This window comes from Tenrec ecaudatus, chromosome 11 (assembly GCF_050624435.1).
Source record: "Tenrec ecaudatus isolate mTenEca1 chromosome 11, mTenEca1.hap1, whole genome shotgun sequence".
Lineage (NCBI taxonomy): Eukaryota > Metazoa > Chordata > Mammalia > Afrosoricida > Tenrecidae > Tenrec > Tenrec ecaudatus.
This window is the reverse complement of record NC_134540.1, coordinates 86,050,202-86,069,501: the sequence shown is the minus strand read 5'-3', so window position 1 is coordinate 86,069,501 and position 19,300 is coordinate 86,050,202. Positions and strand designations below refer to the sequence as shown.

At 49.7% G+C, this 19,300-nt stretch overlaps 1 protein-coding gene across 3 annotated transcripts in view; it reads left to right on the top strand.

Annotated features, from left to right (window-relative positions):
- TFDP1 (transcription factor Dp-1) overlaps positions 1 to 12,052 on the top strand; it is a 107,459-nt gene extending 95,407 nt beyond the window's left edge. For all 3 annotated transcript variants that reach the window (XM_075563386.1, XM_075563389.1, XM_075563387.1), the window contains exons 9-12: positions 2,659 to 2,810; positions 3,551 to 3,717; positions 5,160 to 5,238; positions 11,441 to 12,052. In XM_075563386.1, the coding sequence (XP_075419501.1) occupies positions 2,659 to 2,810; positions 3,551 to 3,717; positions 5,160 to 5,238; positions 11,441 to 11,588 (546 nt within the window). In that variant the 3' untranslated portion in view covers positions 11,589 to 12,052. The remainder of the gene's footprint in view (positions 1 to 2,658; positions 2,811 to 3,550; positions 3,718 to 5,159; positions 5,239 to 11,440) is intronic.
- Positions 12,053 to 19,300: the final 7,248 nt, after the last annotated feature.

The following is a 19,300-nucleotide window of genomic DNA, read 5'->3' as shown; positions in this document are numbered from 1 at the left end:
GAGAGGAGAGAAGGCACGAACGAGCACAGGTGTGGGAGAGAGAATCATGTGTCTCTGTTACCGGGCGCAAACTATCTAATTGGTTGGAGGGATGACCTTTATAAGACAGCCCTCTGCCGTGCATGACCTGTGTACCGAGTGCCTGGCAGTAGACTCAAGTACTTGAGGTAGAGTCATAACAGACCCACATTCTAGTGAGTGAAGCAGGCAGGAAGCACCCTGTCTGCTGAGAGACAAGCAGCAAGCTTGTTGCAGGAGCTAATCTGCAGTCTGCCTGTCCGTGTAGCAGCCTTGCCGTGAGGCGGGGGAGCCGCGTGCAGACAGAATGTAGCCGCTTAGAGGTGGGAGGGAAGAGGCACCGAGAGCCCGATGTTCTTTCCTGGGTTCTGGGGGAGACGGTGAGTCCAGGGGCCAAGAGTAAGGTCAGTAGGGGCATGTGGGTAAGCTTTGGTGGTGGGAGCAGGTAGAACGGGAGTTGCTGGGTGGGTTTGGGTGGCGGACTGAGGGAGCCCCGTAAATGGGAGTCACCTAGACTAACGGGCTGTTGGCCACTGCGGGCGTGAGAGCCATCAGGGGAAGGAAGGGGTCTGAGAACACTGTCAGCTGGTGCTCGGGAGAAGGAAAAGCTGCGGGGCGAGAGATTTCAAGGACGGACCGGAGCCGAGAGAAAGGCCAGAGAGAGAACGTGTGGTCAGGTCGGGCCCGTGCCCGGCCAGCACATGCTCACATCACGTGTCCAGTGGGTATGTCCGGGTTAACTGGGGGCGGGGGGAGTCTCAGCCTCAGACCACCGTGGGATGTCAGCTCCTCTGCTTGCACAAAGGAAGGCAGGGTTTAGAGGAGTACTCTGGCATCCAGGCACCCTTGGAGAGAGGTTGGGTGTGGTTCACGCACGTCTTCCTGATTTTCCCTGGGGAAGTTCGGGTGGGCTAGAATGGAAGTTGTGTGGAGTTGATAGTAGGGGGGCAGATTCCCGTGTCCCCCTTCTCCCCCATCCCCAAATCTGAAGGGCTGAGAGTAGGGATGGACGACGTGGTTGCCCCCGCTTCTGAACTCCCAGTGGCTCCGCCCCCCAATGGCTCCCCATACAAAGGCCTTGTTCTCTTTCTTCCTTTGTTGTCATTGAGACGGACATGCAGAACCCTGGTAGTTGATCCTCTCCCCTCCTGTTAGCTGTAAGCTGTGTGGTGGGACCCGGACTGCCTTTCTAGCCCCTTCCTGGGGTCCCGTCCCTCTCCCCCAGTAGTGTAGTGTGTGGGGAAGGAGTTGGGCCAAGCAGCCCGTGGATACAAATCTTCCAACTTGAACCGCCAGGACGCTGTCTATCTTCAGTGTCCTGAGACCTTCTGTTTTAGGGCCTCGAGGTCTTCACGTTGTAGATTTAGACCCAGAGCAGCCCCCCTCCTTCTCAAAGGTCTAACATAAACACCCCCATGGTATGTGCCACCTAGCAAACCCAGGCATGTGTGGGCCAGCCCATGGACTCCCTCCTTTGGACAGCAGGGGACAGAGAAAGGACTATAATTACTTTATTTGGGGGGGGTAGAGGGGTAATATAACAATCATTTAAAAATTGCCTTCTTTGTGTAACAGCGTTTGCCTCTGTTGTCTTTAAATCTTGTAAAACCATTCTATGCCTACTCCCACAACAGCGGTGGTCTGTGAGTAGGTGCTTGGGGGGACCACTCGGGCTGAACAAGTATAGGAGGGAGAGCTGGAGCACTCCCGGGAACGTAGGTCTGGCTTTGGCATAGGAGATTTGCACATGTATTTGCCGCAAATATAGCCATGAAATGTGTTGAAGCGTAGAAGGGGCAAATTTGCGGAAACTTCTCCGGCATAACTAGACACCTTGAGGACCTGGGGCACTGGGGCAGAGAGTCCCAGGACCTGAGTCTCTGGGGTACACCAAGGTCAGCGGACTCAGCATCATTCACAAAACCAGTGGTCTGTATCTGCCTTTGTGAGTGAGGACTGGAGTCTTCAGTCCTCCGAGCAGCCATCCTCAGGCGCACCTGTTGGTTTCTGCCTGTGAGCAGGACAGCGGACAGGGATGGAAATGGACAGACGTAGGGAAATGATCAGTTCATCGGACCACGGTCATGCCAGTCTACCATCCTGAGACTAGAAGAACTGGTCTCAGTTGCTCTGAAAAGGATCCCGTTAGCAGGTCCTGGACAAAGTGGGAGGAAACTGTGGGGCAGGACTCCCAAGTCCTCACAGAGCCCAGACTACCTGGTCTGACGGAGATTGGTGGGGGCTCCAAGACTTAGGGCAAAGGCGGGACGGAGTTGTTGGCGACTGCTGTTTTATTTCAGCTCCCCTCTGCTGGGAAGATGTTTTTATGTGAGTTGGGTGAGTGCTTGCTTGCATCCGTCCCATGCTCTCAGCTCTCCTTTGAGTACTGGAGTGTGCATGATGCGGTTTAGCCCGGCTGCTAAGGCCTCCTAATAACCGAAGCGGTCACAGGAATTAGCCAGGTACCCACAGCCTCGGCCCGGTCCCCTGGGAGCTCGATCTGCCTCCCTGTGAGCCCTCCTAGTGGGGTCAGAGGGAGGAGTATAAAGAACTTCAGTGCTACCTTCAAGTGCACCACGTCAGTGTTCCCAACCGACCACTGACAACGAGGCGTGTACCAATGGGCCCGTCTTCTTTTAGCAAATTGCCTTCAAGAACCTGGTGCAGCGAAACCGCCAGGCGGAGCAGGAGGCCAACCGGCCGCCTCCCTCCAACTCCGTCATCCACCTCCCGTTCATCATTGTGAACACCAGCAAGAAGACTGTGATCGACTGCAGTATTTCTAACGACAAGTAGGTGGTCGGTCCCCGGCAGACTGGGTTTCAGCTGAGCATTCCAAGTCGGTGGTGCCGCGGTCTCGTTAGGGAGAAAATAGTCCCTCTGCTTAATCATTCTCACCGCCCAACTGCTAAGGACAACGTGCAGCCCTGCAGTATAGGCCACTGTCAGGTGTATTTCTCGTCCCCGTGGTGACCTACCTGCCTTTAGAGGAAAACGAATAAAACACACCTGGGATGACCATTTTCCCTACAATTGCATGAGTGGGCAGATGGCTATCTAGTATCTGGGATGGAGGGCTCACCGGTACGCCCAGAGTCCCAATTAGAAGGTTCCAGATACCAGGGGCGGGAGAAAGACGGGGCTTTCTGCCCTCAATAGGGTTAGTCTCCAAAACTCACAGGAGCAGTTCTACCCTGTCCCATAGGGTCAACCAGGACTCAGCATCGACTCCATGGCAGCGAGTTTGGTTTGGGTTTTTGTGTACCGGGCAGGGAGGTTGCTGGTGTATTTCACACCTGTAGTTTGCAGGGGCAGCTTATAGGCTGCTCAGCTGCTTGTGTCCTTTATTTTTGAGGTGGCCCTTTTGCTCCAGTTTAGGAATCCTGTAACGAGACGCAGGGAGGAGGGGGCGGTCAGGAGGGCTGGGAACGCGAGGGGGGTGAGTAGACCCGGCCTTTGGACTCTTGAGCCACACCCGTCTCAGACGTCTCAAAGGTGGCGCTGTCCTAACAGTGAGTTTCTCCCCTTCCAGGTTTGAGTATCTGTTTAATTTTGACAACACTTTTGAAATCCACGATGACATAGAAGTATTAAAGCGGATGGGGATGGCTTGTGGCCTAGAATCAGGAAGCTGTTCAGCCGAAGACCTTAAAATGGCGAGAAGTTTGGTACCTAAATCTCTGGAACCTTATGTGACAGGTCAGTCAAAGCCACCCCACTGCCCACAGTGTCTTTGCCAAGATACCCCCTCTGGCTCAGCTCTTCTTGGAGCTCTGGACTGCATGGCTGGCTGCCCTCTGCTGAGCTTGGCGCCAAACGTAGGGGCTGGAGCGCCGGGGCAAACAGCCAAGAAAGGCCCAAAGAGCCAGGCTGATAAAACGTTTTGTGGGTGGTGGTGGCCCCTGGGTAAAGGAATACCACAGTGGCATTCGCCTGCTGGGCTCCTTGGGATTTCAGTTTTCACAGCAGCTTGATGTGGATTCCCCAGGCTGTTCCTACACTGCCAGTGTTCAGAAAAGTCAGGATTTCTCCTGGCAGATTTTGACCCAAGCTTGCACGGCGGGAACGAAGTTCTTTGGGGAGTAGTGATAGGGCATGCAGAGCCTAGCCCTGGATAGTCGCCATGAGTGGCCATAACCCAGTACCCAGGGAACCCCATTTCAAGGTGACTCCGTGGTCTGCCCGCTGAAGTGGTATTCCTGCTTTGGAGCATGAATGAATGGCCAGGTAAAAGTGGAAGGTGCTATGCTCTTGGACTTTGGTGGTGGTGGGGGGGGCAGGGCAGGTACTGTTGCTGAGCTCTGACGGCTGCTGGCCACAGACTCAGGAGAATGGCTTTTCTTCATCCCTCTCGTCGGCCTCCGTCTGTGGTTTGGATTATTCCTTGGGAAAAATTGCCCTGGAGGAGGCTAGGAAAGCCCTCCTCGCAATCGGGGGCTTTCTTACACCTCCCCAGAGGAAATGAACATCTGTCCCAAGTTTTAAACCCATCCAGTGGGAAACCAATCCCATTTTCTTTTGTCTGGTGGCCCTCACTGCTCTGAGTTCTCCGAGGTAGATTCATTGAAACCTGCTGCATGTTGTCCTGTCCCTAACCCGCTGGGCTGAAAGGAAGGGCATGTGCTTGGGGAGCAGGAAGGGCGGGGACCAGTGTGCAGGCTGTTGTTATGTTAGCACCCCCTCTGACCGCGAGGCTTGATCTCAGATGGACGAAGCAGCGTGAGTATAGTAAGTAGCACATGGATATTACGTAAACGAGGATGCATACGAGGGGACTTCAGAAAGCAACGATTGTGGTGTTTCCCCGGAAAGTTTTGGAGGCTCTTTCGAACATGCTAGCGATTTCCGTGCCGGTTTAGAAGGAGACTGTGGTCTTAAGATCGGTCCGAGGCCGTCTCATGGAGGGGTGTGTTTAAGTGAGCTCCCTGCGGGCTTGGGTGCGGCAGGCTTTCCTTGCTTTTGCTCGGGACCCATGGTGTAGAACGGGGTTTGCACGGAGCAGTGTGTTTGTCCCTCTCCCGCTCAAGGCCTCCCTCGTGTTCCCCATGGCCACATTGTGCAGCTGGGGTGACTCCCGTGTCTTCAGCCTGTGATGTTTTCATCAGGTTTTCTGACCTTGGCTCTGTTCTCTCTCCCTCCAGAAATGGCTCAGGGATCAATCAGCGGTGTCTTTGTCACATCATCAGGTTCAACATCAATTGGCACAAGGCTTTCTGCCAGGTAAGGGCACTTTCTGGGTCTGCGTTGTGGTGGGTCACAGAATGCGGGCTTCTCCCTGATGCTGGGGCTGCAGCGTGGGGCCGGCGGGTTGGACGTGGATGGTGGTGATGGGGAACGCTGGGGGGTTGGTAGTGTAGGTAAGTTGGTTGGTTGGTTGGTTGGGTCAGGCTGTTCTCTACCAGGATGTGTTAGTTTGGGTAGACTAGAGAAACAAATCCAGGGAGACACTTGTGTGTATAAGAGAGCTTTATATAAAGAGTAATAGTACATTAAGAAAACAGCCCAGTTCAGATCAAGTCCATAAGTCCAATATTAACCCATGTGTCCGATACCAGTCTGTAAATTCCTCTTCAGACTCAGGCAGTCATGCAGTAGTGCCGAATGCAGAAAGATCATGGGCCAGTGGGTGGAAAGTTGTAGATCCAGTGGTTGTGGAAGCAGACTGAGGGCAGCCTACCACCCCGGGCTTTCTCCTGTGTAAAAGCAGCTTACTGTTTCCTCTTTTGCGTCTTCTCCCTGTACGTTAAAACGCAGGGAGCATGCGTTTGCTTGCTTGTTTGTTGCAAGCTGTCTCGGGGCCTTCAAGTCAATTCCAGTTCATAACAACCCTACTTGACCAGGGTTTCCAAGACGATAACTTTACTGGAGCAGAGAGCCGTCTTCTTTTCTCCCATGGAGCGGCCGGTGATTTCGAACTGCCAGCCTTGCAGTTAGTAGCCCAAAGCATAACCCACGACGCCACCAGGCCTAGCATGTTATCTCTGGGGCCATAGTGGTTAAGTTGGGGTCCACCCAGGGGCCAGCCTGAGTTAGAATCAAGTTAGTGGCAACGATTCACGACAAGCACACAGTAAAGTAGGGGCAGCAGTCTCCCCAGGTCCCACTGCTCAGTGGTATAGCCACAAGTGACCTCCTGAAGTTGTTTGCTTTTTCTTCCCAACTCTTCCAGAAGCATAGTTGCGATCACAGTGAGCTAACTTTGTGTCCATGTACTTCACTTGGCTACACAGCTGTTTCTCTTAGACGGAGGCTTTATTATTTAAAGAAAACCCGGTGCGGTAGCAGCCCTACTTTTGGCACTTCTTCCCCAGGAGACAGAGCTACGTGAGCAGAATGGTACTGGACTTAAGCATTTACCTCAGTGCTTAAAAAACAAACAAACCAGTTTTATTGACATGAATTCACATATCATAAAATTCAGTAGTTCAGCATTAACAAGAGTTGTACAGTCATCACCACAATCAATATTGGACCACTTTCTTCTTTCTTGTACTCCTTGTTATTAACTCCCTCCCCACCCTACCCCTAGCGCTCAGGCTCCCCTAGTGCACCCCTGAGAAACCATTAATCTAGTTACTGTCTCTAGATGCCCTGGATTTCTCTCTCTCTCTCTCTTTTTCTTTTCTTAAATCATTTTATCAGGGGCTCACACAACTCTTAACACAATCCATTCAGTCAAGCACATTTTTGCATTTGTTGCCCTCATCATTCTCAAAACCTTTGCTTTCCACTTGAGCCCTTGGTATCAGTGCCTCATTTCCCCCCTCCTTCCCCGCCCCCCTCCCTCATGAACCCTCGATAATTTATAAATTATTATTTTGTCATATCCTGCACCGTCCAACGTCTCCCTTCACCCACTTTTCTGTTGTCCATCTCCCATGCCCTGGATTTCATGTAGAGAAAAACATTTAAAAAAAAAAAAACTACAAGAAACAAAGTGAAACAGAAAAACCTCAATTGAAAAGAAAGCAGAAAATATTACAAACTAGAGCAAACGTAACTGTGTCAAAAGGAGATCAGGTGATCGGGTGTTAGATTTTAACCTTCCTGCAGTGATCCACTTGCAATTGCCTCCTGAGTAAGACAGCAAGGCTGCTCACATCCAGGGCTGGGGTCAGAGGGTTCCCGCACCCCTTCACGGTTATTACTAGTTTAAATGCAAACAACTCTAAAATGTGTCAAAGGGGAGACCAAGTGAGAAGGTCTCCTTGTAGCCTGTGTTCTGCATTATAGTGCTCTCTGATAACGAGGCTATTCACAGGCTAAACAATGGTCAGAGAGGATTCTCCAGAGGCTTAATTTGCAGACTCTACAAATGGATTTTGGGCTTCCACTGTCAACCATAGCCTTCTGCAAACCGGGGTTCACAACTCAAGTTCTGATTAGCCTTAGTGTTTTTAAGATAGTATGGGGGGGGGGGGGTGTTCAAAAAGCTTGTCGGAAAAGCCCAATATCTTTTATTTCCATTTTTCTGTGAACATTGTGGAGCCTTCTTGTATGAAGTAATTTTAAAATACTGACTCTCAGAACAATCACCCTGTTAGTACTTTCTGTATCACACATTATTTTACGTTAGGGTCATCTGAAATAATAATTAAAGATGTTTAATTCCCTGAATTCTTAAGATAACGTAGAAGCAGTCGACAGATAATGAATTGTGGTGTGCACAGAACTGCATAGGGAAATTCTGCAGCCATTAAAAAAAACAGTGCCTTGGAGTTTCACGTGGCGTTGACGAGAGCACAGCGTGTTACTGAGTGGATCATACAGTACGATTCTGAGAAATGCACATAGAGGTAGAATAGCATGCAGGTGTGGGAGTCACCTCTGGCTTTGGGCATCCAGGTTCTTTAAGCTGCAGCCTTGTCAGTCCCCTGAAGAGTGAGATGCAGATGTGACTGACTTGTTAGAAAGATCCAGTGAGATGATGTATACTAAGTAAAGCACTGTGCACACCTCCTGCTGCCCACAAAGAGTTGTTGATAGATGTCACCTATCCTGCTTTTGAATTAAAGATGGCTAGCTAGTTTTACGTCCATTAGTCTGTAAAGTATTTACAGACTGGCTATTCTAAGAAATTGAATTTGGACATTAAAGGAAAAAAACACACAAGCATATAAAGTTTTCAGACTGGTCCCTCGTCAGTTTTTATGTGGAACTCAGTAAAACCGAAGGCGCTTTGGGGAAGACCCAGTTTGTATGGCGTGATCCCACGTTGTCCCGAGACGCAGCCATCTAAGTGATTTCATTCCTGTGGGTACTGGTTTCCAGTTAGGAGCAAAGTCTCCTCAAAGAGCTTTAGATTGGTTTTGCAAGGCAAGGCTTCCCAGATGTTGGATTATTCTGGAAAAGCATAACTTTTAATAGTTTCTGCTGTACAGCATTAATAAGTACCACGTTAGAGGCACTAAAAGGTATGTATCTGCTAAGTCTTAACCTGCATCGCCAGCAGGCTCTGGCCTGTGCTAATTCTGGGGCCAAGAAGGCTTCAGGGATCCTGATATATACATTACCCAGTTAAAAACAACTCTTGCTTACTTAATCGTTTCAGGTCCCACTTGGGTTTCTTTAGCCTTGTCTTGTGGCTTGGGTGAAAGTTCACGAGGCCAGTCAGCTTCCCCCTCAGGGCATGCGTGCCAGGCCCACAGTGCAGTAGTACTCCTCACACTTCCTGCTCGACTCCCGTTTTCCATCTGCTCTGCTTTCCGCCCTCTGGGCTTTTCTTGGGGGAGGGGGCAGCAAATGCAGTCCTTTGTGGTCAATCGCTTCGAGGACCACTGTACAGTTCACGTAATAAGACCTGTCTATTGCTTGGCCAAAAGGTGATCTGCAGAAGAAGGCTCCGTTCCGGGTGTGCAGGGGTGGGTGTCAAAGGGAAGGGTCATTTTTCGGCATTTGAACCGCACTCTGCATTTTCCCCCTGCCCCGTCTGGGCTCTGCTGTTACTGTCCTCGTCAGAGGAGTGGTCGCTGGGCACCATCTAGTTCTCTGGTCTCCAGCTAGTCAGGCCTGTGGTTCGTTCAGTCCATGAGGTCTTCGGATGAATGTTATCTTGAGTCTTTCAGTATCTTTCTTCTTTCTTTACTCCCACACGTTTTTGAGACCCCATTAGCTGCTCACCAGGCTGTTGGATTCAGTCCTTTAAGGTGTTTGGCTCTGACTCAGTGCTTTGTAGAGCGCAGCGCCCTGGATGTGATCCCGTACACCTGGACATTCCAGCAGCACATACCAGTACGCATATGGAGATACTCCCTGCTAAGCCTGTGTGGAGGCGCCCTGGAGGCAGAGTGGTCATGCATTGGGCTGCGAGCTGCATGGTCAGCAGTTTGAAGCCACCAGCAGCTTTGCGGAAGAGAGACTGGGTTTTCTGCTCCCAGAAAGAGTTCCAATCTCAGCCACCCACAGCGGGTTGCTATGACTCAGCAGTGACTCGATGATAGTTAGTTAGTTAGTTGTTTTTTTCTTCTTGCTTTGAAACCTATATACGCTGGTGAGTATATTCCCATGTCAAAGCTCCGGTGGTGTCATGGCTGTGTTGGGCCGCTATGCAGCAGGTCAGCAGTTCAGAATCACAAGCCACTCTGTGGGAGAAAGACAGGGCCTTCTACTCCCATACAGGCTTTCGAGTCTCGGGAACCCGCAAGGACAGTCCTGCCCTAGCCTACAGGCTATAGAGTAGGGATAAACTCGAAGGCAGTGAGTTTGGCTTTTTGGTTGGGTGCTCCCATCCATCATCCCAACCTGCTTCACTTATGTATCTACTGACACATCCACTCATAAGCTATCTTTCGTTGTTACTGTTATTGCAGGATCACCGCTGTCACGCTGTTTACCTTTACTTCTGTGGACCTCCAGTCTTCCTTTGCTTTGGCCATGTGCAAAGCCCACTGTGCTGGTCATATTCTCAACACAGTTCCGACTCTTTGATGCCCTCATCAGTTCTAGAGTTTAGCTCTGTAAAAACCAACCCAATTTCCGTCTTGGCAAATATTGCTGAGGCAGGCGAGTCGGGATGTCAGAGTTGGTGTGGTGGTACACTGTATGAGATTTGTCCCTGGGGGGTAATGTCTCGGTGCTCCTGTTCATGGCAGTCGGTGTTGTCGGCTGACAATAGTTGATCAGCATGATCTATAGCCAGCTGTAAGTTCTAAGTTGGCATCTCTTCAATACTCGGTGTTTTTAAGAATACCCTTTTCTTGCTCTTTCACTCGGATGCAAAGGAAATCGGCCTTTTTGTGAAAGCCTAAGCGAACATCGTTCATTGTGGCAGTGTGGCCCTCGGCATTTCCAGCGTCCTGTCAGTGGGCACTTGTCGGTGCTGGGAGAGACGGTGGGACTTCACAAGTATTGATGACATGGTGGTCATCGCTGCTTTGACATGTTTCTCAGACCTCGGTTCAGTTCTAGGCCAGGGCCACCCTATAGCTATACTGCAGTGGGGTGTGCAGCACCGTCCTCTACCTCTCCTGCCAGGAGCGCCCATCATCCTGGTTGTGACAGCTTCCCTTGTGACAAACACAGGTCTCCAGACATTGCCAGTGGCCTCCAGGGTTCGAGTCGCTGTTTCAGGCTGTGACTCCCAGAAGCACATGGAAAGCTGGGCGCTTCCCAAGGACTGTTCCCCCTGGGAGGGCCTGGGTGGGGGCAGGGTTCACCCCTCCATCCCTCCTGTGCCTATGTGAGTGCCCCACCACCAGCATTTCTCTAGAGGCCCCTCCTGACCACTTCTCCCCGGCGAAGGCCAGCTACACTGGCTCCCAGCAAGCACGTTCACAAGTCTGATACAGCTGCTGGGTCCTCCGAGCTGTTCCTGGGCGTGCTGATCACCAGAGGTACCTGCACCAGGTACCCCACAGGAACCCTGAGGTGGGCCCTCACTCACTGCCACTGAGCCGATGCCGACTCAGCAGCTCTGTGGGCATGAGTAGGGTTTCCAAGGCTGTAGCTCTTTGCAGGAGTAGAAAGCCTCGTCTTTCTCCCAGGGAGCGACTGGTGGGCTTCGAACTGCGTTCTGTTCAGTTGGTTAGCAGTAACACCTGTCGGGCTCCTTGAGGGTGGAGCCTAGGACCGACTCAGGATGAACAAGAACGTGGGACGTTAAAGGGAGGCCCGCTGGGCATCCCTGTAAGGCGTGGAGCGGGGCTCTGCTGGCCAGTCAGCCTTTTCTGCAGAGTTTGCTTCTTGGCTAGCTTACTGCCATTTCAGTTGTTTATTACTCCAAAAAAACGGCGGGTGTCAGGGGAATGAAAACGGCCACTATTAAAGTGTTGGGCGCGTCTACATTGCGTGTATGAGAAGCTTCCCGTTTCTGTGTACATGATTGGAGACAAACTCCAAACCTCTGGCTGGTTCCCCAGCCCTGCACTACGGTGGGAAGCAGCGGGCCAGGCCCTTCACTGACCGCCGCCTTTTCTTCTTGCAGCGACTTGACCAACGGAGCGGACGGGATGTTGGCCACCAGCTCCAATGGGTCTCAGTACAGCGGCTCCAGGGTGGAGACGCCAGTGTCTTACGTCGGGGAAGACGATGATGAGGACGATGAGTTCAATGAAAACGACGATGAAGACTGATTTCGCTGGCCTGTCGATCCCTCCCGCCTCCCCTTCAAATTCCGCTTCAGGAGAAAGAAAGAAAGGAAAATTGTTTAGGGAAGAAAACTTTTTTTAAAAAATGTTCCTCGCCCCACCACCACCCTGGTTTCTTTTTTTGCCTCCCCACCCCAAGAAGATATTGGTAAGCTTAGATATGCACCTCCAATAAGCAAGCAAAGAATGTTTTTCGTAGGATTTTTAAAAAAAATGTCGTGTGGATGTGAGTTTTGATACCGGTGTGCAGATGCTGAATCTTTATTTACTTTCTGGGATTTTGTGTTTTCCTTTTTCTTTGAAGAGGAAAAAAATTTTTTTTTTTTTAATTCAGGCTTTTTATGGGTAGTTTTTGTTTTTTGGCCCCTTAACAATTCTTGCTGAGTTTGCCGAAGACCTTGTACTTCAGCCACATCATTGAAAATAAAACGCTATCTTGTTGTGGAAAATGGTACCCTGAATGACCATTTATTTGCCGGGCGTTTGGAATGGTGCCACAAACGGACGGATAGCGAGATGACTTCAGGCGTTTTGATTTTGTTAAATCATGCGGTGCCCAAAGAAGAACCACGCAGCATAGCAAAGCTCAACTTTCTTGTGTGTTTTGATTTGTTTTTTATTTCCCGAACATTAAGCACCATTAATTTTATTATGACTTTCTTTTCCCTTAAGTTATATTGATGTGTGATTCCATTAAGTTTGTATCTCCCCTGCCCACCTTGGTGGTTTTTTTGTTTTGTTTTGTTTTGGGCTCTGTGTTGCCGCACCAGATGGCAAAGTTTGTTTGTGTGGTTTGCTTGGGTTTGGTTTGGTTTGGTCAAAGTGTACTGCCATGCTGGTGCAGCTATATAAACTATCTTGAAGGGTTGGAGTGGATTATTGCTTATGGTCAGATTTGCCTGATTTCTTACAGGCAGAGTTTGGAAACTTTTTATTATATAGTTGTTTACATACTTATAAATCTATCATTTAAAGACATGTACTGAAGCAAATGTTTTATTTGTTTCGTAAGCATCTTCCTGTAATCTATTATAAAGTTGAAATTAAATATAGAGAATGTTTTAACAGTTTTTTAAAACTCAAGATTTGTCAATCATTTTTAATAGTTCTTTTTTTATAAAAGAAAAAGGAATTTCGGGACAGGCAGTAGTCTCTTTTAAAATTTTATTCACAAAACCATTAACTGCACAGTTGCTGTTAGCTGCCTGTTCTAAAACGAATAGTCTTTTTATTGAAACACAAATAAACTTTTCTGTAATATTTTATGGAATACAAAGAGACTTTAATTGTTTGACTTGTTTAACTTGGCACTGTTAGTTTTTATTAATAAAACGCGCATGGGCATTTTAAACAAGTTCTGTGTTTTCCTACTTCAGGATTATTACCTAGAAATCATTTTATCTTGCTAGAGGTGGGCGGTGTAAAATCCGCGGTGGGAAATCCGGTGGAAAAGTAGGTTTTCAGGGTCAGTTGAGGCCCTGCAGTTATCACTCGGTGGCCTGGTGCTCCTTCCACCGTCCCCGGTCCCCTGGTAGGCAGGGGCTGGCTTCCTGTCCACTGGAGTTCTGATGGCCTGTCACGGAGTCCCCGGAACGTTGGTGGGGAGGTGGGGGAAGCGGGGGCGCTCTCCAGTGTGGGGGAGGCTGACAGGAGGAAGTCATGGGGGCAGAGGCACAGGGAGGAGAAGTTTGCTCTTTGGCTTTACCTGAGGCAGATTGTAAGGGATGGGTTTGCTAAATAAGTCACTGACCATTTAAAGTAGCGGTTCTCAATCAGTGGGTTGCGACGCTTTTGGGGGTTGAACGACCCTTTCACGGGAGTCACCTGATTCATAACAGTAGCAAAATGACAGTCATGAAGTAGCAACGAAAATGTTTATGGTTGGGGGTCACCACAGCATGAGGAACTGTATTCAAGGTCAAGGTGTTAGGAAGGTTGAGAACCACTGCTTTAAAGGAAAGACTGTCTAGGCTTCATTAAGGAACCTCTTGGGCTTTTTATTACAATCATTTTATTGGGCTCATACAACTCTTATCACAATCCATACATAACGTCAATTTTATAAGGCACATTTGTACATTCGTTATCTTCATCATTCTGAAAACATTTGCTCTCCACGTAAGCTCCTGGGACCAGCTCCTCATTTTTCCTCCTGCCTCCCCACTACCCCTTCCCTCATGAACTGTTGATAATTTATAAATTATTATGTTGTCATATCTTACACTGCCCGACGTCTCCCCTCACCCTACTCTTCTGTTGTCCGTCCCCCGCGGAGGAGGTTATATGTAGATCCCTGTAATTGGTTTCCCCTTTCCACCTCAACCTCCCTCCACCTTCTCAGTATCACCACTCACCACTGGTCCTGAAGGGACCATCTGCCCTGGATTCCCTGAAGGAACCACTTGTTTAAAAAGAAGAAAGTGGAAGTTAGCCCCTTCCAAGCTTAAGTTATTTGCAGTATCTTGAAGGGTGGTAAAGGTGGTGTTGGAGGTAGTAGGTAAGGGTGGAGGTGGAGGTAATAGGTGGGGGTGGGGGTGGACGTGGTAGGTGGTGGGACTGGGGATGGAGGTGGTAGGTAGGGGAGGTGGTGGGTAGGGGTGGGGGTGGAGGTGGTGGTAGATAGGGTTGGGGGTGGAGGTGCTAGATAGGGGTGGGAGTGGGGGTAGAGGTGGTGGGTGGAGGTGGTAGGTAGGGATGGTGGTGGAGGTGGTAGGTAGGGGTGGGGGTGCTGGTGCAGTCCGTCAGATTGAGTCCCTGTAGCTCAGAGGAGAGCTTTCTAGGCTGCCGAGTTTACCCAAGCCGGTTGCTGGTTCTCTTTCACAGTGTCACTGGCAGACTTGAGCCGCAGGCTTTCAGTGGGCCAGCTTGGCACTGCATGCTAACACTAACCCCAGGAGAGTAGAACTTTAAAAAAAAAAAATTGTGGGGGAGCCGAACCTTGGGCTTTTTTGTGGAGACAGATAGCAATCTGATTTCTAGTTTGGCTGTGTACCTCATTTGGGGCGCCTTTATTCGGCACTGCATTTGTGAGTGTTTGCCCTGTGCTGAGGTGCAGAGGTGACCTCCTGGGATGCAGAGGTGATGTTGAGTGAGGAAGTGTTGGGCTGTGAATGACAAGGTTAGTGGTTCAAACCCACCAGACTCCCCATGGGGGAAAGATGAGGCTATCAGGTCCCAGAAAGGTGAGATCCTCAGAAACCCCACATAAGGTCTCTGACTTGGAGTCCTATTGGTGGCAGTGAGTGCCACTGAGCTAGATACTGGCTTATTCTGACGGGCAGCTTCACGCTGACTTTAGTGGTGGGCCTACTATCGTGGGGCTGGAAGTGGGGAGATGGGGTTCTAGTGTGTCTGAGCGTGCGGTGTTAAGCCTCGGCAGGGCTGAGATATGGATGATGACGGTTAGCCGCCATGCAGTCTCCAACTCCATGCACAATGAGACCAGATCTTTGTGACTCATCGGGCCTTTTAGGGACTGATTTTTTGCAAGTAGATCACCAGGCCTTTCTTCCTAGTCTATCTGACTGGAAGCATCACTGAAACCTGTTTGGCACCGTAGCAGCATGCAAGCCTGTGCCTGCAGGCTATATGTCGCGGACTGGGCTTTAGTGGAGTGTGTTGCATGTTGGCCGTGTGTGCTCTGTGTGAGGGTCTTGTGGGAGGTCTCAATTTAGATGGCCTTCAGGCCCAGAGCCCAAGACAGTGCACGGTAGATGAGACTGTGACTGCAGGTTCGGAGAAAAGGGAAGGATGCTGGTGGGGGGGTCTTGAGGCGACCATGATGGTAGCTGGGGTGGGGGGGGGGTAAGCTCTCGGGTGCAGGAAAGGCTAGCCAGGAAGAGGCTGTGTGGAGGAGAGCTCAGGGCTGTACGCCTCTCATGAGACTATCTAGGTAGAATCTGGTCGGCCACCTTAACATTAAGTTTCCTTGGTGGCCAGTGGCCAAAGCCAGTGTGGGTGGTTGAAGAGTCGGTGGAAAGAGTTCAGGTGCAGGCTTTGCAGTGACAATGAAGAGGATGGGACTTAGGACCAGAGAGGCCTGGTGTGTTCAGGAGGCAATGATCAGCTCTGGGGAAAGGGGCAGAGAGGGCAGAGGTGGAAAGGATTGGGGACATAGGGGTACAGCCGAGGTGCAGAGACCTGAGCTGGTGGGGAGGAGAGTCGAGGCAGGACCCCAGGATGAGTACTTGAAGCCTGTCTTCCCAGGGGCAGGGCAGCTCTGGTGTTCTGGGTGTGGAGTTCTCACACATGGGGAAGGGAAGGGGGCACAACTTTATTTTAGTCTGACTCCTAAAGTGCACTGCCTAGGATTTCATAGAACCTTTCCTTTGCAGAGAAGACGGTCTGTGAAAATACCCGAGTCTCAGTTTTACATATTTGTGGATTGGGAGTAACAGTACCCATGTCATCCCATTAGGAGCCCTAGTGACACTTGTCGGGTATATGTTAACAAGGACTGCCAAGGTTAGCGGTTCAAAACCACTAGCCGCTCCAAGGCAGAACGATGAAGCTTTCTGCTCCCCTGAAGATAGACAGCCTCGCCAGTCCTGTGTAGCGCCTCCGTGGGTTGGCATCGATTGGGTGGTAATGGGTTCTGCCTCAGCCAAATGAGAACTAAAAGGGATAATCTACTTAGCAGCAGTTCTCAGCATGTGGGTCTGGATCCCTTTGGGGGTTGAAAGATCCTTTCACAAGGGTTGCCTAAGACCATCGGAAAATACGTATTTTCCACATGCAGATACACACATACAAGTACCCGGCATGAAGACTTACCCATACTACACCATGCTTCAAGACAAACTTTCATTTATTTTCAATTAGAAATAAATATTTCACAATATATAATTACATATTGTTTTTGTGATTAATCACTATGCTTTAATTATGTTCAATTTGTACCAATGAAAATATATCCTGCATATCAGATATTTACATGATGATTCATAACAGTAGCAAAATGACAGTGATGAAGTAGCAACAAAAATCATTTTATGGTTGGGGTCGTCACAACATGAGAAACCGTATTAAAGGGTCATGGCATTAGGAAGGTGGAGAACCATTGACTTAGAGCTTCGCACCAGGACGAGTATTGCTGACTTGCCTCTCCCTTCCCTCCTCCAGGCCCCCGCTCGATCTTTCCTCCTGCAGTTCTTAATCTCATGACGTTGCCGATCACCTCCAAGGTCGCAAGTCCAGTCCCATCCCTCTCACCCTTCCAGCCAGCCCCACATTCATCACACTGAGTTGTGTTCTGCTGCGGTCTCCAGTTTCCTTAACTGGTTTTCTTGTTCCTGTTCACGATGCAACTACTTGTCTCCCTGAGAACGACCTCTCCCTGTGTGTTGCCCTCTGCCCAGTCTCATCCCATCAGCAGATTCCAACAGGCTCTTCCTGCTCCAAAGAACCACTGCCCTGGCTCAGCCCCGAGCCCCATCCTTCCTGGTTTCCGTAACAGTCCCTTTCCGCCCATCTAGCACACAGCACACTTGAGAGGAACTTGAAAACAAACCAAAATGTGTGTGTTCTATTTCCGTGGTGGTACTTGGGCAAGCAGGACGCCACTTTGCTGCAACGGGTCTTTCCTACCAACGTGTCTGAAAGTACGTGAGGTCAAAGGCTCACCACCCTCATTGCCACAGAGCAGACTGGCCTGCACTTCTTGGAAAACACTGCTATTCTTAAGGTTTCCCAGTGGCTCCTATCTAAAGGGATCCACCCTTTCCTTCTTCCGAGTCTGTGTGAGTTTGGAAGCTCAACTGAAGCCTGCCCACCGTGGGTGGCCCTGCTGGCATTTGAAGTACCAGTGGTAGAGCTCCCAGGATGCCAGCCACATGCAAGCCACCACAGTACAAGCTGACGGACTGAGCCATGCCTGGGATTGCTATGCAGAAAATCCTTGGTGGCTGTCTCGAAACATCTTCAGTAAGAACCTTACTGCCCGAAGAAAGTGTTCGCCTGGAAACCTATTAGAAATGCAGGTTCATGGGCCCCGCTCTCAGCTGGCTGAATTCTGGTGGCACAGTGGTTATGTGTGGGCTGATTACCCAACGCCAGCGGCTCAAAACCACCAGCTGCTCCTTGGGAGGAAGGTGAGGTTTTCTACTCCCATAACAAGTTATATACAGCCTTGGAAAGCCCACAGGGCAGTTGGACCCTGTCCTATAAGGTCCTTATGAGTCCGAGTTGACTCGGTGACGAGTTTTGGTCAGCGCTTCTGGTGCACTTTGAAATGTGAGGTGCGCCCCGAGTGGGGGAGAGCACCCAGTCTCTCTCAAAGCCACCCACCAACCCTCTTCTCAAAATCTGGAAATGTCTCTTCTGACCTGTGGAAGTGGTTTGGCCCTTGCTGAGTACTGCTGATAGACATTTGTCAGATTGATACTCTCTTCCTGTAAGTGCCGGGCACCAACCACTCTGAGCCAGCTTCTGCCCTTCTCAGGCCAGGGGTACTCTCTGACATGGGTGCACCCTGACGTCGGCTGAGGTCTTGGGACAGCGGGAGACCTCCCATTCAAGTTGCTGAGACTGCCTTTCAAAAAGGCTTTTTGTGTATTTTATGAAGTACGGAATATGTTATGACGAACTAGCTGAAATAGTGTAAAGAAACACATGGATCATTCCGCCTCCGTTGGTTTGTTTTTTACTGATTGGGGTAAGCAGTGACGTCCTTACTAGAGTGTTGTACATGGAATATTGCTCTGTGGTCGTGAGCCTGGCTCCCAGTGCCTACTGTTTATAGCCAGGGCTTGCCAAGGGGTAGGCTAAGTCAACTAACCTTATGGTCTATTTGTAAGTTTGTGTTTTCTTCAGCTACTTTGTTTTTAATTGGCTTTGCGGTGTTAATAGGCTTATCAGCTCCCACCACCTGCTGTGTCCTAGGCTGACAGGTTTTCAAAGTCTATTGATTGAATAGCGGATATGGCTCTGTGGGAGAAACATCAGACTTAACACCTGTATGAGATTTAGTAGGACATCTGGGCCTCACACTGCTGTTTGGAGAGAAAGCAAGGGATCCTCAGAGCAGGCTGTGTGGACAGAATGAAATCACACTCTTAGACCTGGAGCCCTGGCCGAGCATCGGGCTGTTACACTTCTGCCTAGGGATGGTGACGTGAACAGGGGTTTTAAGTTTGAGTTCTAAAATCCGTCCACTTGGCGGTGCTCGTCCACAGTACGCACTTTGGTCCTGACATTACTGTTTAGGTTGCTGCTGGTGTGAATGAGTCGTCTTAGCCGACAGCTCCCAATTTAGCTCAACAATGTCCAACATCGATTTGGTCATTTTTCTGACATGTAACCAAAACTTCAAAAAACAAGATTTTTAGAGGCCTTGTTTCCTTTTTTGTTTGGTCTTCATGCCAGAAGACATGAAGCCTTTCTCTTTTTTTTGCATAGAATAAGAATGATTTCGATGTGCTTTGTTTTCACAAGGTAGGAATTGCACTCTTCAGAGCAAAGATTCAGAATGTCCATTGTAAGTGCTTTGGATTAGTGCGTTAGTCATATGAACAGGGTAGTGGGTCATACTGAAGTAAAGAGAAAAATAGGAACGGTGACTTCTACCTAGAATGAATCATCCTCAGTTACCTTTCAGGTTACCATGGTAGCCTGACTTTGTTTTTGGCAACTACAGGTGCTATTTTGAGAATTAAGATCGGGTCAGAAACATTCAGTCCTACATCTACAGTTCTTTACAC